A 20,266-nucleotide genomic window follows, 5' to 3' on the forward strand; every position below is an offset into this window, starting at 1 on the left:
TCTCTCTCTCTCCTCTTCCTGATCATCACATGAGCTGCTTCCCTTCATCACACCCTTCCACCATGATGTTCTGCCTCCCCTTGAGTCCCGAGGAATGGAGCTGTCATGAACTGAGGCCTCTGAAACAGGGAGTGCCCAAATAAACGTTCCCTTCTCTAAAATTTTTCTTGATGGGTCTTTCAGTCATAGCAATGAAAAAAAGGATTAAAACAGATCCCCTGATACATTAGACTTCTAAGTGGCCATTCAGCCTCTAGATTTTCCTCCTCCAGCCTCCCTCTTTCTCCTGGCTCATCTTCCTAGTTTTCATACTGTCATTTGATCACTCAAAGTTCTCAATAAACCCTTTATAGACTTGTTATTGAAAGGGACTCTGAAGGTCATATACTTCCAACTCTAACCACTGAGGAGCCCTAAACCCAGTAAGCCTGACTTCTGGTCAGGGAGCTCCTATAAGGGTGCCCAATGGACTTCCTCACCTCACAGCAGAGTAAAGGGGAATAGCCTGAAATTACCAGAAGGGTTCATGTTCTTTCTTACAGGAAAAACAGGAGTTTCTCAGGAAAGGCTCCACGATCTGCTTCAAACTCTTTCTGGCTCACCCAGTAGGTTCATATGACCCATATGGAGGCATTACTATACTCCTTGTCCTAGGGCCACACCTGGTACACTTTCCCACTTATGCACCTTTGCTCATTTGGGTTTCATGTCTGGTTAGGACAGGTTGCCTGTCCTATAAGCTCAGTCCAGAGCAATTTCTTATCCTTCTCTGAAGAGGCTCTGAGAGCTCAATAAAATCAAAAGTAACAACAGCAACTATCATGAACAAAATCTTTGAAGACCTCAGTGTGCTATGACCAAAATTCTCAATCCATGTGTGACAAATGTTACAAAGTGATGGTGCCTTCTGCTCTTGGAATTGCCAGGTGGGACTTCAGGTGGCCGAATTCCCTGGGTTCATCGCCTCCACATAGAGCAGTCTCTTCCATCTATGTGAAAGTCCTATCTTGTCCTAGTGTGTGTGTGTGTGTGTGTGTGTGTGTGTGTGTGTGTGTGTAATTATGTGTCTAATTATTCTTATGTGTGTTGAAAACTTAGGGCAACACAGTATCCACAAGCTTCTCCTGCCAGATTCCATCAGATCCCAGGTTCCAAAATTGATCCTACTTTTAACCTGCTTCATCTTTTGTCTCCTTACTATTCCATTGCTTCCTGCCTGCTTTAAATCTTTCTCGCCCTTTAAAACTAATGCTTTTGACAGATTCTATACTTGGTGTCTGATCCTAGGTTTGGGGTTTTACTTGTTCCCAGGTATAAGTGCCACTAACTTCACCTTCCACTCCAATCACTTGAGGTTCTCAAATGCTCCCCCACTTGTATGGAAAAGAAGTTACACACACTGTTCCTCTTCTGTTAGGCAGATTATATTAATCCTTGATAATCAAGCTTAAATCACAGCTCTTCACATAAGATTTCCATGATCCCAAAGTCATTACCTCCCTGTGTGAATTGCTACTTCCTGTTTAATGGACAAATATATTTTCTTAATAATTAAATTACAAGCAACTCTAAGGCATATGTTTCTCAATAACTCCCACTGGGTAATAATGTCTGTCTCATTCCACCATTTTTCATACCCACCCTCCCTCTCATTTTCCTCTACGTAATCTAAAGTTCCTCTACATGAATGGTATGAATCTACATCATGCACAACCATAGATATGAAATGATGTACCCCATTTGTGTACAATGAATCAGAATGCAGTCTGTAAAAATTAAAAAATAAAAAATAAAATAACTCCCACTGTAGTGGCTGGCATGTTGATGCTCACTGGTTGCTTTTTTTAATTAGCTGAACTTATCTCTTTACTAATCATATTTCCAAAGTCAAAAGATAACATAAGTGGTCAAAATTTAAATCCTGAATCTTGGGACTCTGAATTATGGCCACAGAATCAGCACAGCTGATTTTAAGAAAGCTGAGGATATAGAGATAAGATCAATCAAATCTTCTTTAATTCTAGCTGGTGTTTTTATCCAAACCCCAGTGCAGACTTCTTATAAACACACTAAGCTATAAAGCATCCCAAGGATGTGATTGGAGAGTTGTCTGTCCACTGCTATCTCTCCATCATCATGGTCCATGCTTATCCTTCACAGATCACAGCCAGATAGGCCCACCTAAGTGCCACACACTGTCGAGCCTGCCCTGCCACACTCGCTGCAGGAGAGCCACAGGGCATAACAAAAAGAAGCTCAAGGACTGGGGTTGTAGCTCAATGAGTGCTTGCCTAGCCTGTGTGAGGCACTGGGTTTGAACCTCAGCACCACATAAAAATAAATAAATAAAATAACAAAACAAAATAAAATACTGTGTCCATCTACAACTAAAAATATTTAAAAAAAGAAACCCAAAGAAAATGTGCCAACTAGACAGAGAGTCTTGAACCTCCTTTTCTGTCTGCATCTCTCCCCCTCACAGTGTAGGCGGGTGAGCTTTGAGGGACTCTAGAATCTAAAACTCCAACTGCATCTAATGCCTATTTATGGATAAAGTCCTTAAAATACATATAATCACCAAGACAGTTGAAAACCTAGACCAAGGCAGGGGTGACTTGATTCAGTATATCATCTGAGCTAATGATATAAAACAATTTAAGCTCTCCCAGACAGAGGCAGCGTAGGTTCTTAAGCCAACAATGGGGCTAAGATCACTGCTTTTGATGATGTGACCCTCAAATAGACAGCATGCAAGATATCAGCTGTGGAAGAGTCTCGTCTTAGGGATTTCTCAATTCCTGCTCCCAACTAGGATGACTCCTAAAATTCAACCATGGAAGTGAAACCATAATTACTAAAAAATAAAAAATAAAAAAAACACATAATTACTAAAAAATAAAAAATATATATATATAAAAAATAAAATAAAAAGTACTAAATTACTTAGTACACCCTAAGTAATGTTTGCTATAACTTGGATAGTTATCTAGGCAAACAAGGAAGGCAGGGGACATACAGGAAAAGACGTTCTCAGTGTTTATGCAACACTCCCTGAAAGAAAGTCACACGAGATTAGGCAGACATAGCATTCCCGGCCTGGGAAACGGTGTTCTCTGCAGTGAGGTAAGGAAACTTCTCTGGCTCTCCCACAGCCTGGAGGAAATATTTTCACAAAATTAGCCAGGTCCCTTTGCTCCAATTCCTTCCTTCCCTAGCAACCATCTGACCATTAATTAAATTGGTATTATGGTTTTAAAATGAGTCTTTTATGATTTGCTTATCATTAATCAAACTGCTAGGACTTATCTGCCTCAGGGGGAGCTGACAAAATTGAATTCTTTAACTTGCAAAGATCCAGGGCCCCCAACACTGTCACTGCCCTCTCCCTTCTCCCCACACCCTGAGGCCCAGTCCAAGCACTTGACCAGCCATGTGGCTAATCGGCTTACTCACAGTAATGTTAGAGAACACTCCATGTGGACAGACCCCTGGCTAGCCGTTTGACATGCGCCCTCAGAAACTGAAGGAAGGAGAAATGATGTATCTATGATATTAAAAAAATTATAACAAATAAGGCTGTTCATTATGAGGGAGAAGGCCAAAGAATCTTAAATCAAGAGGGTCCTGAGTTGTTCATTAACCACCACATATTCTAAAGTAGGAGGAAGAATGTTGTTGTCAACAAATCAGTCTTCTTCACCTCCATTAAACATCTAGGTTGTAGCCCTATGGCCAGAAAGTGAAGAAACACAGTACATAGCTAAGAGGAGACTTAAACTTGTAGCTTAAATGTTGCTGTGTTCTCCTCTTGTTTCCAGCCCTGGATCCTGGTTGCCTGTAGTGTCACCATAGCTCACGCCCGGCATCTATAGCAACCACTTAAAATTCCAGGAATGTGGTGACCCTTGACCTCAACTCATCTGTCTCGATGGATTTCATGTAACCATTCTCTGAGAAAGGCCTTCACAAATTCAAATAAACATGGGAAAGGCAGATTCTCTTCTTTTGGGGGACTGTGTTTATCCACATAACCCTCTCTCATCCACAAACTGCCTCAGGCAAGAAGTAATGGACTTCTCTTGTACATGTCATTGCTCTTTATTTCACACAAGCATTCCTTTGATGAAGAATGCATTTCTTCTCTCTTTTTTCAATTCTTCCTTCCTGCCTCAGCCTTGTTCTCTCACCTAACATGTGCATGCTTCCTGTCCGGAAACTGTCTGACTTGGACTGCAGATTACCTATATTTTGATCTTCGATCCTCTGCACAAATTTTCTCTCCTCTTGATATTAAAAATAATCTCTATTTCTGTATATTTTATCAATGATTTTCAAATCAGACTCAGAAACCTCCTGTATTCTGAATTACCTCACTTGCTCTCCACCTCCTTGTCTGGTTCAAATTCAAATTTTATTAATGATTTCCAGATCGATGATGGTTCAGAAGGCAAGCAAGTCAAAGTGTCCAAGGGCATGTTGCTTGGAGGGTGCCCTAACGCAGTGACTTACAGAATCAAGCATTAAATGATGTCAATAGGATGAGGTGGCAGGTTGGAACTAACTGGATGAGATGAATTCAAGATCAACTTGAAAATGAGCAAAGCACAGGATGATGGATACTCTACAGTTGTTTTAGAGTTTGTGACCAGAGAGTCACAATGAGTAATGTTATAATGAAGGGGTGGGTCACAGCAACTACAATTGTAATGCACTTCAGGTGTGACATTTGCCCTATTCCTTGGGTTGATCTGATCTTATCTGGCTGATGTATCCAGTTTAATGCATGGCATTTGAAGAGGAACATCGTCAAAGGGAGAATGCCAAAGGACAAAGTTCTGGTGAGAATTCCAGGCACTATATCTGAAGAGAAAGCATTCAAAGAAGTAGGGATATCTATTTGGCAGAAAGAAAATAAGCTGTCATCCACTACTTAAATTGCTACTGAAAGACCAAAAATCACAACACAAATTTTCGAGAGGCTGGACAGAAACATAGACAAGGAAAACATGACATGCATTTAAAAAAAAAAAAAAAAAAAACCTCAAGTATGACATTGCCATCAGAAATGGCAGGCCATTTGGCTTGAAGGGAGGCGTGTGAATGAGATGCTGCTGGTTGTTGTCCTGTAGATGTGGGCCAACTGCTGCCATCTTTTCTGATTTCTTAAGACAAGCCAGAAATCCAGATTTTTATGCAACATGTCTCAATTTTAATTTTAGTAACTATTTCAAACTGTTTAAAGAAACACTGTTGTCTCTGGGCTGGTGGCAGCCTAGCGTTGCCAGTTCACAAGGTCTATAGGAGGCAATTCTTAGTTTCTACAGGGGGTAGTGCTAAAATGTATGGGTGGAAGATTTTTCTGGGTTGTGAAAGAACTTTGGAATATTTAGGATTCATAGTCAGGGAACAGACTCTATCCAGGTTCTGAGTAGTGGGAAATAATCAAGAGGATACTGGGTGACAATGTATGATATTAAAGAAAGGATTTTCTTCTTAGCCTAGACGTGGAACCAAATCATGTTACAGTCGCGCTTTTATAACAGGATCATGGTTTGCAGTGTATAAAATGCTTTCAAATCATCTTATATAAAAGTTACTAGAACAGTCCTTTGAAGTAGAAAAATAGATGTTACAAATGAGTCAAATGAATGTCTGAGATACTAAATAACTTACAGAATCATCCAGGACACTGAGTAGCAAAACTAGAGTCAGAAGACTCAGGGCCCCTTACTCCAAATTTAAAACACTTTCCACTGCTATTTCATTGTCAGACTCAGGCTATCAGATTCCAGCCCTAGTTAATGTTCTCCACTGGACTTGCTCATTATTCCTTTGCCAACCCACTCTCCTGGAGTCTCCTGCACACTCCATATTCCTAGAAGGCCTTCCTGTCCCTTTCACCACATCCTGAAAGTTCTTACCCTACAGGATTTCTCACTGAATTTCCAACCTGACTCTGTCAGCTATGTGAATGTTCCCCCAACTCTAGTGCTCCAAACTGGACTCAACCCTGATATGTATTTATCCAAAATGTTTGTCTTCTCTTACATATTTGTCTTTATAAGAACAAAGACCTGTCTTAATTATCCATGAACAAAGCTATACACACTAGAGTTGGTACTTAATAATAAATCATCTAATTATTATAATTCCTGGACTTGTAGGTCATCCAGGAGGAAGAAATGTTGTCAACTATAGCTTCTATTTCTCACAGTCATCTCTACCTCCTTCCAGATATTTTAATTCTGACAAAAAGCCAGCTGGGTAGCCTTGTTCTTGTATGCCCAGTGAGGAGACACAGTAAAGATATAGGTCTCTGTATTTCAGGCTCATCAATGCCAAATTGAAATATGCCCTTATTCCCTGGGTTGAGGTGAAACTTATCTGGGAAACACACACACACATACACATACACACAACACACACACACACACACACACACACACACACGCACACACACAATGTAGAGAAATCACTAAGCAGGGTTTCCAAATGACTTAGTTTGACTAAAACATGCTTTTGAGAAATAAGCACTGCTGAGGGTTTTTCTTGTTGGTACATGGACATGTATCTAGTGCAATGATGTTTTCTAATGCACTATTATTTAAGCCAGTGCAAAGAACTGTCACTCAACATAAAAAAAAAAAAAATTACAACTTACATTTGTCATCTAAAATGAAAGCAAAAATGTATAGCAAATGGGAAACATGCATAGAAATAAAAGAGGGGGGCAAAAATCCCAAGAATGCTGCTGCCTTCTGTCAAGCAGGGAGAGGCTAATTTTGATTTGTTTGGGTTGTGATTTAGAGATCCAGCTAGTCAAATGACCAGTTAAGAATATTCCATAGAGCTAATGTTCCAATGCTCTAATCTCTGTAGACAAGGTTCATATTTGTGTGGGTTACTTATTCTCTCTTTGTTGACTAAGTCAATAATCAGAATCAGCAGGTTTGGAGTCAGATTGGCAGGGATCAACAGCCTGGCTTGGGAAAAGGGTGTATATAAACCCAAAACCAAGAGCAGCCATCACAGAAGCCCACTAGGTCCTGGCAGAATGGCTTCTCACCGTCTACTCCTCCTCTGCCTCGCTGGACTGGTATTTGTGTCTGAAGCTGGCCCTGCGGTGAGTGTTGATTCTGTCAAGTCTTTTTTGGACATTGCAGATGTACATTAGATGAAGTAGAAGTGACTTCTTCCAGCTTTGGCAACCAGCTTATGTTACTAGAGCAAGAGTACTCAGCACCTACATTTAATATCATTGATTTGAACTTCAAAAACAGCTTACTGAACCAGAGTTTGGACTCTACACTCTTTTCCCTGTTGCTTTGGTGTATTAAGTCTGCAATGTCTAGCTCGTCAGTGTTCTCAGACACATGATAGAAATAAAGATACAATCTTAATGAAGCTGCTAATATTGAATTTTCATGAAAGCGTCCCTTTATAAATATTGTTAGGGGGAAAACTGAAGAGATTATACTCTGGCCCTTTGGCTAATCAGAAAATGTTTATTGATTAATGTTTGTTGGTGAGCAACATTCCAGTTAGATATCTGATTCTTAAATCCTCTGGAATAACTAACTAATACTACAAAATGAGTCAAGAAATACTCTGACATGATTTGACAACAGATAGTAAGAGGGAATTACCATCGCAACCACTTATTAAAATGATCTGAGGAAAAACTATTTGGTCCTATGGCACATTGCATCTTTTCAGTATTTCACTCCAATGGAGAGGCTGAACAAAGCAACTGTTCTCAGAGGGCCTATTTTCTCCTTTAAAATTCATTATGCACGTCCCTGGTCGATAGCAATGTGTCTGGAGGCAGAAACCAATCTTGCTTTGGAAACAATTATGCCTGTAATATACTGAGTGGGGAAGCTCATTAATTGTCAACACTTAAGTCACTGGTAATGGGATCAGCATGTACTTCCGGCTTTGTTGCGGATTTCAAACACCAGAAAGAATAAGTCCTTTCATTCTGGTTGATTTTGTTGACTTCTTACATGTCTCTCTGTGCCCAGGGTACTGGGGAATCCAAGTGTCCTCTGATGGTCAAAGTCCTAGACGCCGTGCGAGGCAGTCCTGCTGTGGATGTGGCTGTGAAAGTGTTCAAAAAGGCTGCTGATGGCACTTGGGAGCCATTTGCCACTGGGTAAGCTACCAAAGAACCCTGCCATGGGATCTGGTTCTATCTTTCTCACCTTTTTACTTGTTACAGCTGGGAGGTGGAGACAGAAGGATCATGAGGTTAAGCCAGCCTTGGCAACCTAGTGAGACCCTAAGCAATTTAGTAGATCCTATCTCAAAATAAAACATTAAAAAGGGTTGGGGAATGTGACTTGATGGTTAAACATTCCCAGGTTCAATCCCTGGTACCAAAAAAAAAAAAAAAAAAAAAAAAGCTCTAGGAATAGATTAAAAATGTGGACAGAGGTCAAGTGTGGCCTAAGAAGGATGACTTCCTCTTACTTTGCTTAGCTGGAAGTGACCAGAGCATCATTTAGGGTTGATGACATGAAAAAGGAAAAGAAGGAGTCAGTGACTCCCTTACTCTAGCAGGAGTCAACTTTTTCAGGACACAGACTACTTGAAGAAAGTGAGAAAACTATAGACGCCATGCCCAGAAAAATGCACAGTAAACACACACATACAAAAACACGTGTAATTTCAGGATCTGCATAGATTCCTTGGTGCCCCTAAGGTGACACCCATGTTGGGAAAATTCTTAAAATTTTAAGCAAGATGTACAATGAATGTTACTATATTAACAAAAGGAAAGGAATTGAGAAAGAGAATTGACATGACAATTGCATGGAGTTTACTTGGATCATGTAGAATGCAGGGCTTTTGTGGAATGAACACTTGGGAGCACCTATTTGCAAGACTGGCTGTTGTCAAGCTTAACAAGAAAAACATCTAGGAGGCCATGTACGGCAAATTTTGGCCATAGACTAATCTCTCAATCACCCGTCAGCATGCAAATATGACTCCTCACCTTCATTAGCCACTTTACCATTTTCATGGAGTTTTTCTACCTCTACTAGCAAGAATTTCAAACAAAATCCCTATTAGTAAACCTGAACAAACTAACCAAAAGGAAGAGCCACTAAGAATCCCTCAGCTCTAAGCAGAAGAGAAACTATGAAGTATTTCATCTCCTGAAGAAGAATTTCTGTTGGGTTTTAATTGAATCCCAAGATCTACTTCATGAAATTTCTTCATTAGGAAGATCATTTCTCTCTTGCAGTTTTAATTGAGATTTTATTTTTAAACTCACTTATGTTTATGTAAAATGCCAAGTCCAACATGAAAAGTGGTTAAGAGACTATTCTAAGTGGGAGATAGACTGGACATTGAAAGTATTCAGATGTTCATGTACCAAGACACACACACACACACACACACACACACACATACACACACACCACATTAATAAAAAACAGGGGCAGGCATGATCAAAATCACTAAAGACAGCTTCCATTTTTGTCTGTCTTAGTTTTGTAGTCTGGGAGCTATTTCTAACATTTCAACTATTGAGCTGGTACCTAAGTAGAAATGGAAGTTGCCAAGTATTTCATTGTTGGCGAAGAAATGCCAAAGAGATTAATTGTATAAAAGGAATAAGAGTCAATATAGGCTTTTCTGTATGCTTTAGATTTCCCACTGTGTGAACAAACGGTACTCTTTGAAAGGCACTCACGTGCCAGGAGGACATAAGTGATATTCTGCTGTTCTGGGGAACTGGAGAGTTGGAGCACCTTAGGGCCACTTTCAGTGTCCTGAACTTTTATCCAATGACCAACCCTGAGTCCCAAGATTTTTGTTGTTGTTGTTATTCTGAGGATAGAACCAGGGTCTCACACATGCTAGGCAAGTGCTCTACCACTGAACAACTCCTCCAGACCTTCAAACTTTTAAAATTAACATTACACCTGTATTTTTTTCTTATACAAACAAAAATCTACAATGAGCCTTTCAAAAAGTTTCTACAAATTTCTTGCCATTTGATTTCAGAGAGTTACTAGTTTTCTCCCTCTTAGTTTGGTTGAAGGGAAATACATATACATAACACATATATATCACATGCAAATACATAACACACACGTATGCGTGTGGTGCCACTTTGCTGTGTCATTTATTCCCTTTGTGCTTAACTTAGCCTGGACTTCTGTACCTTATAGGAAGACTGGGGAAACGGGAGAATTGCACGGGCTCACAACAGAAGAAAAGTTTGTAGAAGGCGTATACAGGGTGGAATTGGACTCCAAATCCTACTGGAAGTCACTTGGCATTTCCCCGTTCCATGAATATGCAGAGGTGAGTACACAGACCCTGGAGTTGTTTCTGGTTTTTGTTTTTGGCTCCAGGAAATGTACGGTTTGCACTCAGCATACCATGGAAGTGTCATAAGGAAAGCACTGAATGACCACAGGTTCCCATTCCCAAGTTACAATCAGAAATCCACACCCTGAGAAGCAAGCCCTTTTCTGAGTTTGGTGAAAACTCATTTAGCAACATGACCTGAACTTCCATAATGCTATTATGGTCTATTCATCCTATCTCATATGAATATTTGTTTATTTGCTGAAGAATTTTTAATCTTTGGTTATGAGGCAACTCTCCAGTCCCTACTTAAGGTGTTAGGTAACAAAAGAGAGGATGCATCTGGTTCCCCAGAGGTTTGGATACACAATTCTTGGCAATGCATAGACAGACAATAAATTCAAAATAATAATGGCAACACAAGAGATAAATTCACCAAATGTACATCATATGCCAGACACCATGGTAAATGTTTTCCACTAACCCATCTCAACTGCATGACCAACCCACTGAGGTCAGTCCAATTATCCCCACTTCACAGATGAAAGTGAAGCATGGGAGGGTAAGTGACTCATCAATGGTCATGTGGCTAGCAAGTGAAGGAGCAGGCCTGTTTACTACCAGGGGCCAGGCTGGTTTGGCCTCAGTGCTGGTGTCCTCATGCTGCCTCAGGAAGACTTTTTCCTGTGAGAAGCCAAGTTTAAAAAAAAAAAAAAAACAAGAAGCAGAAGCCATATTTGTAAACTTTGGTTCATTCTCTTCTTCTTATGAGATAAGGATCCTCTAGCAGTTACACATGGGCCCAGTCTCCCTGCCTCCTCCTTGTCTGAACTCTGTAAGTCATTTAAAACAGATGGCTGTCATGGAAATAGAATCCAGACATGTTGGTCAGAGTTAAAGATCAAGTAATTCCATCAAAAATAGCTCAGCATGAAAGGGAACCATTCTCTCTGGCTTAGTCATGGATGAGACTTTCAATTAGCATAGAACAGTTCTTTCAGTAGACAGTGTAACCAGGGAAACTGTAGGGGCCTATTTGACTTGTAGGGGCCCAAAAGTCACCAAGAGAGTCCCCTTTATCAAGAAGCATGTCTCTGGCTACTCCTCAGCCAGGCAGCAAGACAACAAGCTGAGCCAGGAAGCGCAGGGTCAGCTTGGGTGCAGCACAAGACACTCTTAGCTATACCCTTCAGCACTGGATCAGCCTCCCTGGGCCCCTTGTCCACCCTTGGTCAGCTCTAGGGACCATCTGAAAAGGTTTACCACTATGTTGCCCAAGACAGTGCTGCTCCTATTTGACTGATATCAGCTACTATTCACTCTTTTAGTGATCATTTCACCAACATTTAAAAAATAAAATCCTTCATGTGTTGAGCACTCTGCGAGATACTAGAGATTTGAAGGTGAAACGTACCCCTGTCCTTGGAATGGAAGGGAAGGGAAGGGAATGATATCAGACATGTTAGACAGAGTCATAGTCCATCTTGAGCCTGAAAGAATAAGGGGAGAAAGAAAGAGAAAGAGAAAGTAGTGAAGCATGTGTCCTCACACCTCACTCAGGGACGATGCATGGTGACATCAGCCATAAATAAGCTCCTTTCCTGCAGTTTCTTCTAATAAGCACCTCCCAGAGACGCACAGCCCTTCAGAGCTGGTCCCTCTTCCTGGCCAGTGACCCAGGTGGCCATATTAGACTTACAAAGGAAGATTAGAAAACTTCCTATGGAACTAATATGCCTCTGCTTCATGGAATTTTTGTTGTTGTTGTTGTTACAGACTATGCCTTTCACAATTTTAAGGGAAAATCAGGTGGGGCCAGAGGACATTATCACCAAAAAAGCTAGGCAATTTTCCCTATTTACTTCTAGGAATGAACCCCTAAGGGGTTCTTTCTCTTCTTCAGAGAAGATTCTTAGCAGGTTCTCACCTCCTTGTGCCCAGATGTTCTTTATATGTTCAGTTTGGTTCACTTAGATATTTTTTCCTCCTGTCCCTAAGTTCTCAAGGTTTGTTTCATATTTGGAATGAAAAGTGTATCCAATGCTCAACCCAGGGCCTGTACACAAAAATAAGTAAAATTAAACACCTCGTCACTGCCTGCCAGTTTTCTCCTGAATCAAATCACCCCCACGTACCTCCCTCCCATCACCTAGGCCACCCCAGTTCCTGAGTCTCAGATACTTTGATGACTTTGAGAAGCATGACTAATGAATTACAACAGCACTTTGATCCAGCTCTTCCACCATCTTTGTATTATAAGTAGAATCCTATAGTACTTTTAGTCCATATTTCATTTCTAGTAATATACATTAAAATATCAATTTCTAAGTTAGAGAATGCAAAGAAAATCTCTGGACTTGGAGCCATGAGACTTGCCTCCCTCGTAGGGCTGTGTCATTGTATGAACTTGGGTACACACTAATGCAGAAGTCTAGGTTTACTTATCTGTAAAATGGGGAAAACAGTCCCTATAGCTCCTAATTTCTAGTTCTCAAAGTAAGACTGTCCGTCAGCCTTCTCAGCCAGTCTCCAGTCTCTGGATGCCAGTATTTACCTTCCCCTCACTTTTCTCTGAAGCCAAGAAAGTGGACAAGAGACTTTAGGCTGTGACTCCCCTCAGTCAGGCAAGAGCCACCCAGACTGTGGTGTGAATTTGCCAAACAAGAGACTCATCATGCAGGCCGTAGAGAACTTTCTTCTGAGAACTGCACCAGACTCCGGAACCTTAACCGGCCAGCGTATTTGAATTTTTGCTTTTTGTTCTAATTGTTCCCCCAAAATGAGATAATGAAGTAAAAATAATTAATTTTGCACTGGGCTTCCAGTGATCTCTGACGGTGCCTCAGACCTCTGGGCTCTGTTACAAACAGATCTCACTGTCCTCTCCCCTAGGTGGTGTTCACAGCCAACGACTCCGGCCAGCGCCACTACACCATCGCCGCTCTGCTCAGCCCCTACTCTTACTCCACCACCGCCGTTGTCAGCAACCCCAAGGCATGAGGGACTTAACGGAGGGACAGGATCTCACACACCGACAGTATTCCATTTGTACAAAAGCAGTGTTTCCACTCTATAAACTATGTTAGAAGTTCGGGAAGAGACAATAAAATATTCCCATGAAAGCACCTCCCATTTCATTTGAACTGATTTTCTTTTATCCTCGTTTTTCCCTTCCCCTATTCCCTCTCTCAAAAAATCCAAATTTTATACCAAAGAAAAAAAAAAAAAAAAAAAAAAGCTGACAATTTTCTAGTCAGAACTCTGGGAGAGATCCAGATTTCCATGTCTTGCAAGCAAAGCACATATTAAGCACGATCTGCAGCTGTTAAAAACACACACACTGCAAATGAGAGCATCTCATTTTTCTGTAACCTTCACTGAATAGCAAAAGATGAATTGTAAGGGCCCATTTCTTTACTCCAGGCATTTCTTTTAAGTGCTTTACTGATTTTAAGAGCAGCGCAGATCCAGTTGGATATCTCTGCAGCAACTCAGCCCCTCTGATCCATCTGGCACAATCAGCTGAGTAAGGGACAAAATCACAAAACCCTCACACCCTTGACACACTTCGATGAATCCAAAATCCACGTATGGAAAACTTATCACGTGCCAGGCACTATTGCAGGTGCTCTAAGCATCAAGAATAAGACCCAGTGCCTGCATTTACTTAAAGTGCCGACAATCTTTTGAGAAGATAACTATGTCATCCATCTTGGTTTGACAGGGGCTATGGTACAAGGCACAGAGAGGGTATGAAGGAGGCAGAAGCCAACAGCCCAAAGAAGTCCGAGATTTCAGAAGAGCCATCACTCAATCTGAGTTTTGTAGTTAAGTCAAAAAAGGAGAAGGCATTGTAGGTAGATAGAATAAAGACTGGAAGGTCAGGTCAAGGAAAACAATTGGATAAAAAGAGGAAAGAGCTTGATTTGGAATGTTGAAGGGTAAGGGTATTAAGGTGGGTTGAGGTCGTGCAGTTATAACAAACCACCCCAGTTCTCAGTGGTTAATTTTCACTCAGCCAGGTCCAATACAGAAGTTTTTGCTCTGGCAACACAGCAGGGCCTCTTTCTTGTAAATGGTGACTCTGGGATGCAGCTTAATTTAGTCTGTGACTTCAAGGGTCACTCTGGTCACATCTAGCCAGCAGAGGGAAGAGAAAGAATGCAGCATTAGGCCTCTGTGGACTGACATCTGATTCAGACTGGCATTTTACTGTTCAGAGCTATTTACTGGATGTCTAGTCTGTTTTCTGTTGCTAAAATAGAATACCTGAGACAGGATGATTTATAAAGAACAGGGGTTTATTTTGGTTCATGGTACTTGAGGCCGGGAAGTCCAAGAGCATGGCCTCAGTATCTGCTCAGCTTCTGGTGAGGACCTTCGGCTATTCAACTCATGACAGAAATCCAGAAAGCAAATGGGTACCGGTGAAAGAGCCAAACCATGAGAGACAGCCTTGCTTTATAACAACCTACTCTCATGTAAATAACACAGTCCCTGCAGAGGAGAAACTAACTCATTTTGAGCCTTATCCCAGTGAGAAAGGCATGAATCCATTCATGAAGCTCCGCCCTCATGACCCCACACCTCCCACTAGGCTCCACTCCCAACACTGCCTCATAGAGGAATTAAGTTTCCAACACATGAACTTTCATGGGATGCATTCAAACCACGGTCTCATCTAGATGCACTGAGAAAGAGGGTCCCTGGCCAGAGACTTTTCCCAGGACAACTCTACATTCTGGAAAAGCAGCACTAATCTGAGTTGGTCAACACTATCTCTGCCACAGTAGGGTTGGGAGAGGTAGGAAATGAGGCCCAAGTAAAGGCCAGCTTTACCTGTCATCCTCTAGAGCTGGGGATTTATCTTAAAGGCAATATGGATCCATTGAGGGGAAACTTGACATCAACCACCCGCTGTGGCAAGAGCAAGGAGAGATGCTTGCATAGTCTCCAACCAAGATCCCACAGTGAACCTGAGCCGGACACATGGCTCAGGCCTAAATATCCTTATGAAGTCTTTCCATTGTCCTCCAAATTCAAATCTAATATCTTGATACTATCTAGCTGGCTGCATAGAGAAAGCAAGAAACTTGGACAGAATGGAATGTAACTTTGGACTTTTTTTGTTTTTGTACTAGGGATGGAACTCTGGGATGCTTAACCACTGAGCCACATTCTCAGCCCCTTTATTTTATTATTTTATTTTATTGTATTAAGTTGCTTAAGCCCTTGCTAAGTTGCTGAGGCTGGTTTTGAATTTGCAATCCTCCTGCCTCAGCCTCCAAGTCATAAGATTACAGATGTGTGCCACCACGCCCAGCTGGACTTTATAATATATATTGAGATTTCCTAAAATATGTGGCAAATTGATGTCTCTGATTTTATTCAATTTTGTTAGCAAATCCTTGCCCATATATGTTAGATTAATCCATATCAAATTGCCATTTTTGCAGATCATCATTATTCCTCCCATAAGAGGAAAATCTGAAGGGAGACACAAGGAGAGCTCCCTGTGAGGACAGAGGCTGAGGATAAAGTGATGGAGCTTCAGACTGGGACTATCAAAGATTGACAGCCATCAACAGAGCTAGAAGCAGGCAAGAAAGGATCTATCCTTCCTGTACATTTTTGGAGGGAGGATGGCCCTGTAGATACCTTGATTTCAGAAATCCATTCTCTAGAACTGAGACAATACATTTCTGTTGTTTTAAGCCACTCAATTTGCGACACTGTCAATGTAGCCCTTGGAAGCTAATATAGACACATAGGCTCCTATGGGGTTCCTCCAGATTTTATTATGGGTTTGTATTCATTGAAATCTTTGCCACTCTAAAAAGCAAAAAATTACATTTAATATTTATTTCAACCTTTTATTTTTTTTTGCTTAGTAATGTTGAACATATTGTCTCATGTTTATCAGGCATTCAAACGTCTGTGAATTTCATAACCACAGACATCAGTCACATGATAGAGTCTATTTATCTAATCCTGATTTATAATAACTTTGTGTATATGAAAGATATTATGAATTGTATTTTAAAAGTAGATGTGTTATGTAGAGGAACAGTTGTAGTTGTAGAAAACCACATTAGTCAAGACACCTTATATATCTAGGAGTTTACATTGTCTGCTTTTGTTTGTTTTTGCAACACAGTGGATCAAACCCAGAGGTGCTCTACCACTCAGCTATATCCCCAGCCCTTTTTAATTTTTGAGACAGCGTCCCTAAGTTGCCCAAGTTGGCCTTGAACTTGCAATTCACCGGATTTACAGGTGCACACCACTGTGCCTGGCTAGGGGTTTATATTGTCAATATATCATATTCTGTGCCCCGTGTTTGATAACTAAAAAGTCGCATGCAATTCACTGGTGGGGGTGGAAGAAATAATCACAAGGCAACATGAAAGAAGAATGGGAGAGGAAGAACCTAAAAAACACGTATTGTTGCTGCAGAATTATAGGCTAGCGAGGATAAAGGACAAAATTCAACTAAAAATGGCAAGGAGAGGGTGGTGTCAATACTCCACAGCCCAAGTCCACCAGGAGCACATCAGTGCACGTAAACCAGTTGTGCTTATTACTCTTTCCAACAAGAGGAAACACACTCCCAGAGATCTGGGAGGAGGCTCACTAACAGGGAGACAGAGAGGAACTGCCATAAAATCTGGACTTTGTTTGGGTGACACTGGGGAGAGACTGAGGAAGTGGCAGTGCACCCCAGGTTGGGCGCTGTTAGGAAGTGGGTGCAAGTCTACAACTGGGTATCTCCACGGCCGACCTGTGGGGAGGGCAAACCAGAGCCGAGAAAGCTGGTAATTGGTCAAAACGGCAGCAGTTACTCACTTCAGAGAGATGCAGGTGTGTGGTGTTCTGCAGGTTTCACAGTAATTTTGTCTTTGTGTTACTTTGTCATGGTCTCAGTGATCTTGTTAGATGCTGATGTTCTGTGAGATTGTTATATCCAAGGAGACAACACGGCCAGCTCTTAGAGTTAGATTAGCTCATAATAACATCGGGGCCAGCTCCTGCTTTTTTTTACATTTCCCTCTTTTGCTCAATGTCTATTCGGAATAGAAAATCAACAGAAAAATCAGTAATAGTTTTGTTGTGAGCTGTGAGAAGATTAGAGGAGTCTCGGGCCTCTTTTCTGGCAAGCAGGTTGAATGGACCAGCTAGTGATTACAGGCAGAAGCACAGATTTGTAGTCATAGACATGAAGTTCAACTTTAACCACCTTGAACTTGAAGTAGTCAGGCCTGTTTTTAATCTCATAACTTTGAAGTTGACATTGTATGCACACACAAAAAAGAAAATTAAGACATCGCTTGAAAATAAAAATTATGAATATGAAAACACTTCCTGAAACATTTTGATAGTCCCTGTCAAACAAGGAAATGTAGGGCATTTATGCCTCCAATTGCATTTTTCTACCAAGAGTGACAGCAGACGCAGCACTTCTTGAGAATAATTTCTCATCAAACCCTCAGTTTTACAGTCCTTCCTTTTACTTCATGGTTCGCAGAACACACCACTCCCTTAGCCCCATTACTTCTTCTTACTGCCTTTCAAAATGGAAATAAGTTCAAAATCAACTCCATTTTCCTGGCTCCCCATTCTCTCTGGGTTAGAATTGCCCCAGTTAATTTAAAGCCAAGGCAGATGGTAATTCATCTTCAGCAATCTATGCAAATGCTGAAGGTCTGTTCCAGAACCACTGTTAGCAAAGAGACAGGTCACAAGCAGGCTTTCTTAAATAAAGCCTGGAGATGTGGAGCTGCCCTTGGGCTCAACAGTCACCCACTGTTGCTGCAGCTAATGTCACTCCCCAGGAGGCTGGAGGTTATGGAACTGGGTAAGAGGCAAGGTGCAAGAGACCCATGCAGCTGCTTGCATGACCAAGTGTACACTGCACCACTGGCTTCCTCAGGAAGGTGCACTTGGAAAATACATTGGACACATTTCTAGAAAATAGTGCCTAGCACATAAGTAGGTGATTAATAAATTTGGGAGGGATACCAGGAATTGAACTCAGGGGCACTAGACCACTGAACCACATCCCCAGTCCCTTTTTTGTACTTTATTTAGACACAGGGTATCACTAAGTTGCTCAGCACCTCACTTTGCTGAGGCTGGTTGAACTCACGATCCTCCTGTCTCATCTCCCAAGCTGCTGGGATTACAGGTGTGCACCACCATGCCCATCTCAGTGATTAATAAATGTTTGAGCCCACGGAACAGGATTCCTTTCAAATATGTAGAAGGAATAAATGTTTGGCTCCAGGTAGGCAAAAAGTTCTCATCTATGCCCTTACAGACCACCTGAGCTTTCCACCAGGGTGTTTTGTTTTGGTTTTGGATTTTTTTTTTTCTGTCACATAAACATGCAAGAAATAGAATCAGGACCCATCAATATACAAGTGATTGACCAGTTTGTTAGGAAACACCAAAAAACTACCAGCTCCTCAGGGTAACCTAGTTCAAATACCGAATGCCAGATTGGACTGATTTCAAGAACGAAGACATTTAGAATACTCAAAAATAGAACCAGTCTATTTAAAATGTGCTTCTGAGTAGGCCCGGGACCAAAAAGATTGACAGCTAAAGCCTCAGGAGAGGTTTTGGACCAGGGTCTTGAAAGGCAGAGACCCTCTGCTGTTTCAGGCCTCCTGGTGAAGAAGCAGCATGAGATGGGAGCCTGGGCTGAATTCAGCCCTGCTGGGGGCAGAGCCCTGCTGGGGTATTTGGGGCCTGCACAGGGAGTCCAGACCCTCACGGGAAGCTGTAGTTCTGCTCAGAGAGGTGAGTCTTTGCCTGGGATTCCATTAAAGTGGACAAACACACAGAAAAATTCACGCATGCTCCTTAATGAATGTTCAGCTCCGTTCACTGGCACTCATTCATTCCATCTCCTTTTCCTACTGACCAGCAGTGGAAGTGATCTTAGCCCTGAGCTCCTGGAGTGGGGGAGTGGGAATAAGAAGTTGAGCTGAGAAGCTGGTCTAAATCAGTTTGTGAAATCCAATTTGCTAAGATGTTTACGGATGGGCAGGGGAACTAAAATCACCAAATCATAGGGACACCTGGGACTTTTCTTTTACAGAAAAAAAAGAAAATGTGGTGCTTCCCTGGAATAATGCCACCTGGCTGACTGGAAGAGAGTCATCCTCAGTGGGGAGCCAATTCAGGAAGGCAGAAAGTGAGCCTGCTTTCCCTCTGTCCCTCCCCGCCTACACACACACACACACACACACACACACACACCTTTTATTCAGTACTGGAGAGTCAATTCCACTAAGCTACATCCCCAGCCCTTCTAATTTTTTGTTCTGAGACAGGGTCTTGCTTGATTGCCAAGGCTGCCCTCAAACCTGTGATCCTCCTGCCTCAGTGTCCTAAGTGGTTAGGATTGCAGGCATATGCCACTGCATCTGGCTTTCTTCCTTTTATTTGTAAAATGGGAATGATCATAGCGTCTACTCCAGAGGGTTGTTTTGAAGACAGTTGTCACAGTACATGCAAAAGCTCTCACAACAATGCATGGTACATACTGAGCTCTCAAGAACCATAGTTAGTGGAGTAATATTAGCGTATGAACACATTAATATGATAAGTTCTACTTCACGGCAACTTTATTAGTTCTGCCTATTAACAATGTGTGGCCACTTCAACAAACACACCATTCTATCCTGGGATTGCCTTAATTTTTTTTCTTTAATAAATGAACAGTTCTTAAGTGTCTTAACTACATGGTTCAATAAATAATTTTATAAAGTATGTCTAATATATTGATAGGGTAGGTAACTTAATCCACATGGGCACATGTATTAGTTTCCTATTGCTACTATAATAAATGGCCAAATTCAGCATCTAAAAATAACTCTCCTATATTTCTGGAGGACACAAGTCCAGAACTTACAGTAGTCAGGTTGGATTCCTT

General features: G+C 41.5%; 2 protein-coding genes across 2 annotated transcripts in view; one reads left to right on the forward strand and one right to left on the reverse strand.

The window, feature by feature from the left end:
* The window catches only part of B4GALT6 (beta-1,4-galactosyltransferase 6), a 116,983-nt gene that overhangs the window by 22,281 nt on the left and 74,436 nt on the right, over positions 1 to 20,266 (reverse strand). The window lies entirely within an intron of this gene.
* TTR (transthyretin) lies at positions 6,967 to 13,451 on the forward strand. Its single transcript, XM_079108755.1, has 4 exons — positions 6,967 to 7,123; positions 8,025 to 8,155; positions 10,185 to 10,320; positions 13,219 to 13,451. The coding sequence occupies exons 1-4, from the start codon at positions 7,055 to 7,057 to the stop codon at positions 13,324 to 13,326; spliced, it is 444 nt and encodes a 147-aa protein (XP_078964881.1). The 5' UTR covers positions 6,967 to 7,054; the 3' UTR covers positions 13,327 to 13,451.

Source organism: Sciurus vulgaris (genome assembly GCF_902686455.1).
Source record: "Sciurus vulgaris genome assembly, chromosome: 13".
Lineage (NCBI taxonomy): Eukaryota > Metazoa > Chordata > Mammalia > Rodentia > Sciuridae > Sciurus > Sciurus vulgaris.

Bases quoted from the DNA above. Each gene is read 5' to 3' on its own strand.
- TTR (XM_079108755.1), top strand. From the start codon at position 7,055: ATGGCTTCTCACCGTCTACTCCTCCTCTGCCTCGCTGGACTGGTATTT. The intron at 7,124-8,024 runs GTGAGTGTTGAT...CTCTGTGCCCAG, and splicing joins TGTCTGAAGCTGGCCCTGCG to GGTACTGGGGAATCCAAGTG. The intron at 8,156-10,184 runs GTAAGCTACCAA...TGTACCTTATAG, and splicing joins TGGGAGCCATTTGCCACTGG to GAAGACTGGGGAAACGGGAG.